The sequence below is a fragment of the Rhamphochromis longiceps genome, linkage group LG23 (genome assembly GCF_057381845.1).
Source record: "Rhamphochromis longiceps isolate RC_006_pf linkage group LG23, R_longiceps_female_GT1.1, whole genome shotgun sequence".
Taxonomy (NCBI): domain Eukaryota; kingdom Metazoa; phylum Chordata; class Actinopteri; order Cichliformes; family Cichlidae; genus Rhamphochromis; species Rhamphochromis longiceps.
Window position 1 is genome coordinate 35,591,069 of NC_140578.1, and position 14,065 is coordinate 35,605,133.

Genomic DNA, 14,065 nt, shown 5'->3' on the forward strand with positions numbered 1-14,065 from the left:
AGCTTCCTTCAGCTCTGGAACACATCACGGGTGGTGGTGCTTAATCTCAGCTGACGTCTTGAGTCAGAGGGCAAGAAGGAAGCGCTCTTGTGTGGTTGAGGGCAGTAGATGTGTGGCTAAAGCAGCGGCCTGAGGTGCCACTTCTGCTCCATAGAATAAAACATACTACGATGTCAGCGTGGTTATCAAACTGAATTAGTTTAAAAAACTTGTATTTGAAAAGATAGCGCTGAGTGCTGTTATGGGAGCTGCAGGACATACTCAGGAGCTTCAGCTATGCTAATGACAAAATCAGGATGCCTTTAACTCGGTTTTGACAATTCCCTGTTTCTAATTTCCCATCTTTAAGAAATTGATCAAAATGTCACTAAAATAACTACAGCAATCAACATGGTAAATGGACTTGCTCTTATATACTGCTTTCTGCTTAAAGACCTTCATACAACATGTCATTCATCCACTCACACACATTCATACAGGCACTTTTTTGACATCTAAATGCTTCCTCACATTCATTCCTTATCGAGTCGTGGTCAATCAACAGTATGTTGCACTCTTGTGTAATACTCACTCTGTGCCACAAGATGGTGTTGTGACCAAAGTTATTATAGTTAACTAAACCTGAACTAAAAATAGGAATTAAAAGCGTTTGAGTTAAGTAAAATAAAACTGTAAAATTTATTTTTTAACAATGTAAAGTGAACTTAAAATATTTTTGAACTTGGAGCACTGAAATCAAAACTTCTGGGGGGAAATAGCCTTAGTTTTAGCATCTGTTGGTTTGGTAGAAAATTGTACCACAAGTTGTCTGATCAGGGTGTAGATGTGGAGTCTTGCAATAAAAATCCAATCTGGAAATGAACTTAAAGCAAATTGAAAAAAGTCAAAACAAAGTAAAACTAAATGCTAAAACATAACTCTGGGACTGAGCTGATGTAAGCTTTATTTAACCAGGCGAGTCATTAGGAGCAAACACTGATTTAGCACTGTCATCTTGCAAGAGGTAAAACCTGTATAAGGAAATGGGGGGTAGGACAATAAAAAGTAAAAAACATAAAAGAAAACATTTCAACACACCCACTAGTAAAATTAAAGCTTAGTTACAATGTTACATCCATTAAAAAAAAAAAAGAGCTTATTAAACGTACACCCTGGACAGATGCCAGGGTAACAGAGGGTAGCTACATTTTGCAGAAAGTGATTAAAGAAAGTAGCTTTTTGTTCACCGACTCCTAAAATCTTCCTGTCAGTACTTTAAATCTCCAAACAAAGCGTCCGATGCTGTTTTAAACAGCCAAGCTGTCGAGTGTCGGCACTAAGTGAGAGTCCGTCATGCTATGGATGAGACGAGCGAGAAAATGAGCTGATCCCAGCTTGAGTCACATCTCCACAGTGTCCACAGGGAGCCCGCTTGTCAACAGGCTGCCTGGAGAGCAGGGCAGCAGGGACACCTGGGTGTGAGGGGTCCCGCTGTGGCTGATGGAGCCGTGGCGCTGGCTGCGTCTGGTGGGCAGGTGCTGAGTCAGCCTCCATCTCCTCCACCGCCTTAGAAATTCATGCTGCACCTGAATACACACATGCACGTTGGTCCGCACGTTCCAAACTTTCCTCTGAATCTGTTTATTGTAAAAGCGGAAGACCTCTCACCTCTCCGTTCACAAAGCAGTAGAGGACAGCGACCACAAAGCCCTTCAAGAGACAAAAGTCAGCTGATCATGTGGTTACATTTGTCATTGAATTGAGTGAAATAGTCAGGGTATCACCTGGTTTACCTGAGTGGATGACAGAGCCAGCTCTACAAAGGTCCAGATCTTAAACATAGAGCTGCTGACTTCAACGGGCAAGAACACGAACAAGATGTAATGCACGCCGAACAGAGCAACAAGAAAAAACGTGGATTTGATCAGCCTCCTGGGTGAGGAGAAATCAGCATTTTTGTTTAAGTGACAGTAAAAACAACCTATTAAAACTATTAAAAACTAACTTTTTAATAGTCAAAATATGTACTACATGCTATAGGTTTCCCTGGATACAGTCACCCATCTGTGTTTGGACTGCACAAGTGTCTGGATCTGTTCTTGTGGGATTGAGTTCAGTGTCCGGCTGGTCATTGGTTGTGGCTGCCTCTGGGACATTGACCCAGCCTGTCCCAGGCTCATGTTCAGTAGCAAACATACCAGGACTAATTGCTAGCTAAGGAAGTGTCTGGATGTGCTCTGAGTCCTGATCCAGAAAGGCCTACTTTGCTCTGGCAGCGTGGAGATGGGCGTTGTTGTGCTGAAACACGAGAACAAGGAGGGGAAGGGGTAGTGCTGCATCTCTACTCCACAGTTTGTCTGTGTCCTCTCTTCCTCCCCTCAACCCCAGATGATGGCAGATGGCTGCTTCTCCCTGTGCCTAGTTCTGCTGGCAGTTTCTTCCTGTTAAAAGGTAGTTTTTCTTCCCAATTTCGCCAAGCACTTGCTCATAGAGCACTGTGTGATTAGCCTTAAAGGTACTTTTTGTAACGACCCTCCACAAACTGGAACACTCAAAATGTTTAACAGGGGGCAGCAGTTTCATTGTTAAGTCTATGGAAATGTTTTTGGATGTGCATTGCTGTGTAACCTTTTTCTTTTTAGCCCTACCACTATTCCTCAGGAGGAATCACATTTAAGAGTCTCTTAGATGTATGAAACATAAGGCCCAGGAGGCTAAAATTGGCCAAGCAAAGACTCCAGTCCTGACCACAGCTTATATATATATATATATATATATATATATATATATATATATATATATATATATATATATATATATATATATATATAAAAAAACACCCAGCATGCCCCTGCGGGCGGTTTATCCTTCAAGCTCGGGTCCTCTACCAGAGGCCTGGGAGCTTGAGGGTCCTGCGCAGTATCTTAGCTGTTCCCAGGACTGCGCTCTTCTGGACAGAGATCTCCGATGTTGTTCCCGGGATCTGCTGGAGCCACTCGCCTAGCTTGGGAGTCACCGCACCTAGTGCTCCGATTACCACGGGGACCACTGTTACCTTCACCCTCCACATCCTCTCGAGCTCTTCTCTGAGCCCTTGGTATTTCTCCAGCTTCTCGTGTTCCTTCTTCCTGATATTGCTGTCATTCGGAACCGCTACATCGATCACTACGGCCGTCTTCTTCTGTTTGTCTACCACCACTATGTCCGGTTGGTTAGCCACCACCATTTTGTCCGTCTGTATCTGGAAGTCCCACAGGATCTTAGCTCGGTCATTCTCCACCACCCTTGGGGGCATCTCCCATTTTGACCTCGGGACTTCCAGGTTATACTCGGCACAGATGTTCCTGTACACTATGCCGGCCACTTGGTTATGGCGTTCCATGTATGCCTTGCCTGCTAGCATCTTGCACCCTGCTGTTATGTGCTGGATTGTCTCTGGGGCATCTTTACACAGCCTGCACCTGGGGTCTTGCCTGGTGTGATAGACCCTAGCCTCTATGGATCTTGTGCTCAGAGCTTGTTCTTGTGCTGCCATGATTAGTGCCTCTGTGCTGTCTTTCAGTCCAGCTTTGTCCAGCCACTGGTAGGATTTCTGGATATCAGCCACCTCCTCTATCTGCCGGTGGTACATACCGTGCAGGGGCCTGTCCTTCCACGATGGTTCCTCGTTTCCCTCCTCTTTCTTGGGTTTCTGCTGCCTGAGGTATTCACTGAGCACTCGGTCAGTTGGGGCCATCTTCCCAATGTATTCTTGGATGTTCGTTGTCTCATCCTGGACTGTGGTGCTGACACTCACCAGTCCCCGGCCCCCTTCCTTCCGCTTAGCGTACAGCCTCAGGGTGCTGGACTTGGGGTGAAACCCTCCATGCATGGTAAGGAGCTTTCTTGTCTTGATGTCAGTGGCTTCTATCTCCTCCTTTGGCCAGCCTATTACCCCAGCAGGGTACCTGATCACGGGCAGGGCGTACGTGTTGATGGCCCGGATCTTGTTCTTACCATTCAGCTGACTCCTCAGGACTTGCCTGATCCTCTGCAGGTACTTGGTGGTTGCAGCCTTTCTAGCGGCCTCTTCATGGTTCCCATTTGCCTGCGGGATCCCCAGGTACTTGTAACTGTCCTCTATGTCCTCTATGTCTGCAATGTTGCCTCCTGGTAGTTCAATCCCCTCAGTTCTGACTACCTTCCCTCTCTTTGATACCATCCGACTACACTTCTATATATATATATACCGTATTTTCACGACCATAAGACGCACTGTGCTAAAAGGCGCAGTCTCAGTTATGTGTGCCATTACTGTATTTAACACACACATAAGGCGCACTGGATCATAGGGCGCATACAAGTACCGTATGCGTATTTAAAAATAAAGCGGGAGCAAACCTGAGTTCGGTACCTTACTCACATTTTTATTACCAGTAATCGTCATCATCAACAACACACAAGCATACAAGTGTGCGTATTTAAAAATAAAGCAGGAGCAAAACAAAGTTTGGTACTCACATTTTTATCATCAATCAAACCCATCGAAGTCCTCATCCTCTGTGTCTGAATTGAACAGCTGCGCTAAATCTTCATCAAACATGCCAGGTTCACTTTCTTCACTGTCAGAGTCACTTTCCGTGCCGTGCGGCTCCTCGGAAATGATGCCGGCTTTTGCGAAAGCTCGAACAACAGTGCCAGCAGACATGTTAGCCCAAGCATCTACAATCCATTGGCAAATTGTGGCGTAACTCGCCCGGCGCTGGTTTCCACTCTTGGTTAAACTGTGGTCTCCATCGGTCATCCATCGCTGGATGTGTTTGTCGCCGATGTGTTTGCTGCAGTAGGAGCGGAAGATGGCCAGCTTTTCCTTATAATCCGCTGGAAGTTGCTGCGCTACCGTAGTCCTGGTCCGGATGGAAAAATGGCACCGTTTCATAAAAAGTGAAAGTGAAACTGCTTTTAGCCGAATGGTGACCGTCGAAACGCTTCTCCCGCTCGTTCTTTGCTCGATGATCGCCTTATGTCCGCGGAAACTCAGCTGCGTCTTCTTGACCTGCCGGAGCTTGTTTTCCAGCTTCCTCCACTTGCGAACCATCGATTCATTAATCTTAAATTCTCTCGCCGCTGCTCGATTTCCATGTTCCTCCGCGTAGCTGATGGCCTTCAGTTTAAACTGTGCTTCGTAAGCGTGTCTCTTTGCCATTTTCAGGGTTGTTAAAACAACGATGTCCTGCATAACGCACATACCTGTTCTTTTATACAGGTATGTGCAATAAAGTCAACGCACACACTTCACCCTTTAGCGTTCTCATGGTGTTCTCTACTACGTCCTCCTTACAACACACAGGGCGCACTGCGCTATAGGGCGCGCCGCACTTTTTGAAGAAAATCTAAGACTTTTAAGTGCGCCTTATGGTTGTGAAAATACGGTATATATATATATATATATATATATATATATATATATATATATATATATACCGCATACATGGAACGCCATAACCAAGTGGCCGGCATAGTGTACAGGAACATCTGTGCGGAGTATAACCTGGAAGTCCCGAGGTCAAAATGGGAGATGCCCCCAAGGGTGGTGGAGAATGACCGAGCTAAGATCCTGTGGGACTTCCAGATACAGACGGACAAAATGGTGGTGGCTAACCAACCGGACATAGTGGTGGTAGACAAACAGAAGAAGACGGCCGTAGTGATCGATGTAGCGGTTCCGAATGACAGCAATATCAGGAAGAAGGAACACGAGAAGCTGGAGAAATACCAAGGGCTCAGAGAAGAGCTCGAGAGGATGTGGAGGGTGAAGGTAACGGTGGTCCCCGTGGTAATCGGAGCACTAGGTGCGGTGACTCCCAAGATAGGCGAGTGGCTCCAGCAGATCCCGGGAACAACATCGGAGATCTCTGTCCAGAAGAGCGCAGTCCTGGGAACAGCTAAGATACTGCGCAGGACCCTCAAGCTCCCAGGCCTCTGGTAGAGGACCCGAGCTTGAAGGATAAACCGCCCGCAGGGGCGTGCTGGGTGTTATATATATATATATATATTAGGGGTGCAACGATACACAAAATTCACGGTTCGGTTCGGTTCGATACTTTGGTGTCACGGTTCGATATTTTTTCGATACAAAAAAATGTTCATGCATTTTTAATTTGTCATTTATTAAAATTATAAATATATATTTTAACTCAAAAGTACAGTTTTTAAATTTAACCCTAACCCTTGTGCGTGTTTTTTATTTTGACAGCGAATGCGCACCTGCGGACCACTTATGTGCAGCCCTGGTTATTTAGCTCATCATATCGCAGCCACAGAAATTCTTTTGTCCATGAAACCATAAAGCTGCACTTTCTTTTTGCCTTATAGTCTGATTTGTCATAACTTCTCCGTTTTGTGGTAAGCTTTTCTTTGGCTGTCACTTCTTCACCCTGACCTGTCTTATTTGGCTCAGCAGAACTGAAATGCTTTTACACGCTCACTCACATAAGCTCAGCGATTCTCTGCGCGATCAACCTCTCACATGTGTAAGCTGCGGGAGATTTCACTTGTCATGTTTGCATAGTAAGCTAACGATTAATAAGACGATGTCAGAGGAATTGGTGCACAAATTATCATCACTCACAGATCAGTGCTGTCGCTCTCTATACACAGTTCGCACGATTGCAAAGTGAAAGCAAAAAAACAAGCGCAAATTCAAACGCGACTTCAATATGTCACATATTGACAGTGGCTCACCGATGCCAATGGCATAATTACCCAGCTACATTTCTGAAAGAATGCAAAAGCATTGACATATATTTTTCCTACAATAGCCCGACGGGCAGGGAAGAGAAAGATTTTGGTAGCCCGACTGAAAAAATCGCTAGCTCCAGGACGTCGGGCTAGCGATATTGCGAGCCCTGTATCTGATTGAGGAATCACTCATCTTTGGAAAAGAGAGTTTATTACAGAGAAATGGCTCTTTCCAAAATAAAAGCTATACTATCCGCTTCTTCTGGGCTATATTCTCAGCAGCATAAGGAGAATCATGTGCTAACAGCTGTCTAAATGACTCGGCTAAAGTTAGTAGCATGCTTGCTTTTTTTTGTCTGCTTCCACTTGTCTTTGCACTAGGATGATGTCGGCGTAAATGTGCAGTCATATTCGTTGTGTTCCCACTAGTGCTTTCAGGTTAATCTCGTTGAAATGACCTTAACGCCACAACACGGCAAATCTCCGTTAACGAGCTACCGCCGATCACTCCGTGCATGGGGCTAGACGGCCAACACGTTAACGAGCTAACTGCGCTAACACACTAGTTCACACTCGTGTAATTGAGCATTGCATGGCACATCCAACATACTGTTTTACTTTAGTCCATGACTCGCTTACCTTCAGGGTCATACGTCACATGAAAACCAAAATAATTCCAAACGCCAGATCTGAATGAGGTTCAATTTGCCTGTTGCAAGTAGAGCTTAACTTCTGTCTCGCTAGCTTGCCCTGCGCTCTTCCTTCTGACTATGCTGTCTGTGTTGAGCGCTCAGTGGATCTGCGCTCGACAGTGCAGCCTAGGCGGAGTAGTCGAACACAGATTCACTGAGCGCTCAACACAGACAGCATCGTCAGAAGGAAAATTGATAAAAGAAATTACAAATGTTGTATTGTTCGATACATATGCGTACCGAACCGAAAGCACTGTATCGAACGGTTCAATATCGATACGAATATCGTTGCACCCCTAATATATATATATATGGCCCCAACTGACCGAGTGCTCAGTGAATACCTCAGGCAGCAGAAACCCAAGAAAGAGGAGGGAGACGAGGAACCATCATGGAAGGACAGGCCCCTGCACGGAGATCTCTGTCCAGAAGAGCGCAGTCCTGGGAACAGCTAAGATACTGCGCAGGACCCTCAAGCTCCCAGGCCTCTGGTAGAGGACCCGAGCTTGAAGCATAAACCGCCCGCAGGGGCGTGCTGGGTGTTATATATATATATATATATATATATATATATATATATATATATATATATATATATATATATATATATATATATATATATATATTTTACTGTTGATGTATATTCAGAATGATATGTTTTTTAAACCCCAGACACCTTAGGGGGACTTATTATGCTGAATATGTTAATCTACATCAAGGGTGTTAAACATAAGGCCTGGGGCCAGAAACAGCCTGGCAAAGGCTCCAATCAGGCCTGCTGGACAGCTTTGAAAAATATGATTGAAGGCATACAATTTTAGACTTTTAACTGTATTTTTTGATGATGACTGATAAAGACCTCCCCCATCGTCATCCGTTATACACCAACATGATTACGTAACAGACATAACATGTTTTTTTACAATGGGTCAACCGTTTAAAAAAAGCATTTTCTGTGAATTAACAAAAACTTCCACTTTTATACTTACAGTGCAGTCTTTGTGGCCAATGAGCTGCCAGAAAATTTTCTGTAATTTTATATATTTATTCCTTACATTTTAAGCCCAAAGAACCGTGCTGACAGATTTCTTTTGTTTGCAAAGCATGCAGAGCATGCAGACACACTTCTTTTTCTTATATTGAAATATTTCAGGATTTAAACGTGTAGGTAAAGTTCTTTGCACTTACAGAACAGGGAGTTTCACAGGTTAAACCATGCAAAATGAGTTTGACATCCCTGACTTGCCTGGCTGAATAGAGTTTGCATTGACTTGCCGCATGTTATGTCACAGAGCAGTGTGACTGAGCTCTAGTTAAACTTCAGTTGATAACTCTTCAACACAATGAAACTGTTGTTTTATCACATTCTATTGACAGCTATATATTTTAGGGTTTTAAACTCTTTTTGAACTTGTGAATTTACAAATTTACCTTTAGGTGAACATATTAGTATAAGTATAGGTCCATCAGTATGAATATATCATAGAAGTATAACAGCAAACATTACCCTGTATGCACTACTCACTTATACTGGCTTAATTCGTTTCTCTGTGCATCTGGCATTCTGAGTTTGCTCACCAGTATCCTCAAAATCCCCATGAAAAAGATGAGGTTCATCTGAAATGATAAAAGCAGTGCAAATGATTGTTTCTCCTTCTGTGCTTCTAGTCCCTTCTCAGGTAGACATTGCGTCAGAGTTGTCCGCCATATTGGACATGATACAATCAATGATTTCTAGAAAAAAATGCGTATTTTCCTGGGTGGCAGTGGTTCATGGAGGTTGTGGGTTCTTGCTGGGTGAAATTGGATTCTAAGAAGGTGCTACTAAAAAAAACACTCCCAGTAATTGCTTTTGTTGCCACCAGTGTTGGGGAGTAATGGAATACATGTACCGCCGTTATGTATTTAAAATAGAAAATATGAGTAACTGTATTCCATTACAGTTACTGTTTAAAAAGGTGGTATTCAGAATACATTTACTTTGTTGAAATAAATAATAATGGCAGACATTTTCACTTCATGTGGTTAGCTAAGTTGTTAGCTAAGTTAACTTGCTGTTAGCTTCAGATTTAGCTTACACATGATACGTACATCTGTCAATCTAAAAAGTATGTTCAAAATGTAGAATGTTTAAAAATAATCTTTCAAATAAGAATGAAATGTAAGTACAACAGAAAACCAAAGTTTTACAGATATAGTTAGAAGAACTGGCACTCGAAGTATCCACCAAATCCATTCATGCCTCCTGGTTTCCCAACATCTTTGAAAAGAGAATGAGAAAAAACTGTCAAATAATAATACATGACATGATAATATCATAACTGCAAGGCTGAGAGAAACAGACCTTACCCTTCATCTTCATAAAAATATTTTGCACACCCCCAGGAGATGATCACAATCAGTGGCAAACCTGTGTGATGAAATAAATCAGTGACTATAGATCTGAGGTTGAGTTTTAGGAAAGGAGACACCACAAGGTGAAGACAGTTCTTCCCACCCCAGCTGAGGACGATGTACCAGGCCAGATGTTTCTTCAGGGAGAAGAAGGAGCGGTTAACAAGGGTGTATAGGAAGTGGCCCTCCACCAGCAGCCAGCTGTAGTTTGCAAGGATGGAGTAGTTGGAAAACATCAGCACGACCTTACACGGCGCCTGCCCCACCACAATTACACAAAAGAACTTGAGTTAGGCTTATTGTTATTCCAAGTTATCAAAAATAGTTTTAGTTCTAGAACAAAACGACTCCGCTAAAATGATGCCTATGCTAGATTTCAGTGAGTCCATGCAGTTTACATCACAACCTCAGTACCAAAATAACGCCTGAAGATTTCTACTCGCTGCCAAAAGAGCATATTACTACATTCTTTCTTTTGCCTTTACTGCCAACATTTATGCTAAGCTAAGATAAGCCAAGAACTTCTTGGATCAGTTTAACTGAGAAGAAATGACAAAACAGTAACACATTTTTAATCCTATTAAGCCTCAGAACTTGGGTTTCATCAAACAATCGCTGGTCCATCGCTACCGGATAGTAGTCACAGTGATAAATCTCTTCATCTGTAAAGAGCAGAGCATCTCGGATGAAGATGAAGATGGCTCTCAGGCTGAAGGAAATGAACAGTTGAATGTGAATGTAGTTCCTGGTACAATGAAGTTTCCTGAAGGAATATAAACACGGACAATTCGAGGTTAGGAACTATTCATCATCTTTAAGCACAGGGTTGACAGTTATTCAGGCCAAGATGTTGCTCACCTAAACACACAGAATATGGTGATGGCAATGATGAGAGAGATGAGGGAAATTGTGTATCCAACTGTGTACATTGTCTTCACATAGGAGAAATACAAGTGGCTGTCTGAGGACTGAATCAAGAATAGACGATATTCAATTATTTTCCTAAGCAGCAGGATATGAGAATGCAGTATGATATAATATAATGACGGAAACTAAGAATACACTGATAATTTGTCTTATTTAACTGCATGTATTCTGTGCAAAGGTTCATGTCTTTATATTTGGCTAGTTAAATGGAAATAACCACAGTGATTTATTGAAATGTACTACAATGCACGGAAATGCAGTATGCAAGGCAAAAACTAATTATACGATTCTAGCGAGCTTGAAAGTCAAAATTTGATATGACCGCCATTATTCTTCAAAAGAGCCTGAACTCTCTTAGGCAAGCTTTCTTGTAATTTCTTTAAGTGGTCAGATACTGTTCATCTACTGTAGGTACTTTTGTTTGTCTGATACTCCAGCCTTTTTTTTATAGATTTAACACTCGAAGTGGGAATAAATGATGTGCTTCTGTGACAGACGGTAACAAAGTGTCTAAAGATACAATTTTAAATGGGTTCTTTGCTAAATTATTAGTTATGTGTAGACACAAAACTAGTTTATCCCTTGAGTTAGGTGGCTTTTTTATGTTTGAATAATTAATAAATCAGCGTTCAGTGGTTTAAAATACAAAAACAAAAAGACATAATATCAAGGAGTCCATGAAAAGGCAGATTTACATGTTTGAGCAGAATTAGAAGTTAGCGGTAAATTAGCTAGCTAGAATGTACTGTAGCTAGCATTTCTAAATAAACCAAAAATGTACAGCAATGCTCTGACTTTGAACATAAGCAAAATGGAAAAGTAAAACTAAGTACTGTTTTAAGGGTCAGTTCATTTGGGCTAGTTGGCATTGGCAATGGCCTGCTATCATGAGCTAGCTTTAGACTATATCAGCATATTACCACAGGAGCAGCTGGGTTAGGTTCAGCGGTTAGCAAAGACAAACACCATCATATATCAGGAAGAAGACACTAAATATGGGTATCACCTTAGTCATGAGAATACCTGCATAACTCCATCCACAACACGAGCTTAGTCGTTAATGTTTGTGCATGGTCTCTATTAAAGTTGTGGCCCTCATGCTCATAAAAGTGTCGAAAATGACAATGAAGGAGCCTCATCCAAAGCAGTAAATGCGTGGGTCTGGAAGCAGAGCTGTTTATATCATCACTTAGCAAGTGAGATAAGCATTGGCTTTTAGAAGAGTTCCCATGAGGCACTGTTTTTTCCCTTCAGACTTGAGCCTATCTATCTATCTATCTATCTATCTATCTATCTATCTATCTATCTATCTATCTATCTATCTAAACACCAACCTCTCCAAGAAATAAGAGACTTTCATTGAAAGAGTAGCCACAAGCATCTTCGTGTGGAATCAGCAGGTCTGTCCAGCCATTGTTTGTGCAGTTGCGATGCACTTTACCTGTAAAAAGCAATAAAATAACACTTGAGTTTTGTCTTGGTGTGCAAACTGCACTGCTATGTACACACACACACACACACACACACATATATATGTATATATATATATATATATATATGTATATATATGTATATATATATACATATATATATATACATATATATATATATATATATATATATATATATATATATATATATATATATATATATATATATATATATATATATATATATATATATATACGGCCGTAGTGATCGATGTAGCGGTTCCGAATGACACCAATATCAGGAAGAGGGAACACGAGAAGTTGGAGAAATACCAAGGGCTCAGAGAAGAGCTCGAGAGGATGTGGAGGGTGAAGGTAACGGTGGTCCCAGTGGTAATCGGAGCACTAGGTGTGGTGACTCCCAAGCTAGGCGAGTGGCTCCAGCAGATCCCGGGAACAACATCGGAGATCTCTGTCCAGAAAAGCGCAGTCCCGGGAACAGCTAAGATACTGCGCAGGACCCTCAAGCTCCCAGGCCTCTGGTAGAGGACCCGAGCTTGAAGGACAAACCGCCCGCAGGGGCGTGCTGGGTGTTTTTTTTTTTATATATATATATGTATGCTACTTTGGGAACCTGTGTGTACAAAGAAAGAAAAAAAAAGAACCTGACATCTGTGTTTATTGTATAATGGTAAATAATCTACCAAAAGAAATGCAGAACTTTTTATTTCCCTCTTCAGGCACTTCAGAATTTATCAAAGTTATCTCCCAGAGTAAACCTACCACTAAAATGTTACCCGGTGTCTTATGTACACATGTATTTTATGGCATAGTGTTTGGATAGAGACCCTGAGAGGGAGTAGGTGTTTAATTTCCTTATGAAAACAAATTAGGTTACTGGCAAATATTTAACAGGTGCAATGTAGTATAAATAATAGGTGCAAGTGAGTGCTGGTGTGTGTGTGTTTGCATAGTACCTCCTGAATTAAAAAACTCTGGACAAGGTTGTGAAACAGTTTCCCCAAGAAAAGCCGGTGGCCAGCAGTTCAAGTCGTCCCACATTCCCTTGCAGTGCATGCTGTTATTTTCTTAGTAGATCAAAAACAAATATATATTTCAATTTTATAGTAGGTTTTGTTTCCATACAAACAATGGAGCCACATTTTAAAATGTGAAAAGCAATCCACTTCAGGATTAATATTTGTTGCAGTATGTTATGTAACCAGCAGGTGTCGATAAAATACCGTTAAGTTAAAAAAAAGTTTAAAAATGTCATTAATTTCAGATATGACTAGTATTCCCTCTTGGCACTTTCCACCAAGCAGCGGTCCTTGACATGTCACGACAGAGCGGAAAGAGACAATTTAGAAACCGTATTGACTTACCAGCTGTTTTGTGTGATGTTGAAAGTAGCAAATCTTTCATGCACTTTTCTTCCTCTCTCATAAGGCGAACATTAGGATGACAGACTGGTGACGATTTTGCCTGTTTTTAAGGAAAGATTACATCGGGCTCTGCTGATTTTTCATAGATTAAAAAAAAAAAGCTAAACAAGCATGCCTCTTTTTTCTCACCTGTGGGAAAAGTAAAACCCAAATAAGTCCAAGTTTTATCATTAGGTCAAAAACTGTGATTTTCTCCATTAAAATGTGTACTTGCGTCCAAATCCCAGGGTGTTTAAATGATTAGAATGAAAAATTAGCATGGCTGCTATACAGCAAATGCGTGAAGTCGGAAAATCAAACATGCGCCTCTTTGGCTTGATAATCACGCAGGGTATGCCTCAGGACAGTGTGATAGGGGTTTTTATCAAGGTCGCGCTAATACAATGAAAACGTCCTTTACGACTTTCAAAGTGTTTATTTATTTACTGTTAAACGTAGTGATAGGACATCTGCGAATATATTTAGCAACATATCCATA

General features: G+C 41.8%; 1 protein-coding gene across 2 annotated transcripts; it reads right to left on the reverse strand.

The window, feature by feature from the left end:
* Window positions 1-935: 935 nt before the first annotated feature.
* On the reverse strand, window positions 936-13,919 carry LOC146642492 (secretin receptor-like). Of its 2 annotated transcripts, XM_085398945.1 has the most exons (13): window positions 13,717-13,919; window positions 13,528-13,627; window positions 13,120-13,230; window positions 12,047-12,153; window positions 10,644-10,753; window positions 10,416-10,548; window positions 9,889-10,042; window positions 9,741-9,801; window positions 9,582-9,651; window positions 8,917-9,008; window positions 1,773-1,911; window positions 1,648-1,689; window positions 936-1,565 (listed from the first exon to the last, which is right to left on the reverse strand). In XM_085398945.1, the coding sequence occupies exons 1-13, from the start codon at window positions 13,783-13,785 to the stop codon at window positions 1,380-1,382; spliced, it is 1,374 nt and encodes a 457-aa protein (XP_085255071.1). In that variant the 5' UTR covers window positions 13,786-13,919; the 3' UTR covers window positions 936-1,379. The 2 variants fall into 2 exon arrangements, with proteins under 2 accessions (XP_085255071.1, XP_085255070.1); XM_085398944.1 differs by having other exon boundaries at window positions 9,741-10,042.
* Between the last annotated feature and the right edge of the window lie 146 nt (window positions 13,920-14,065).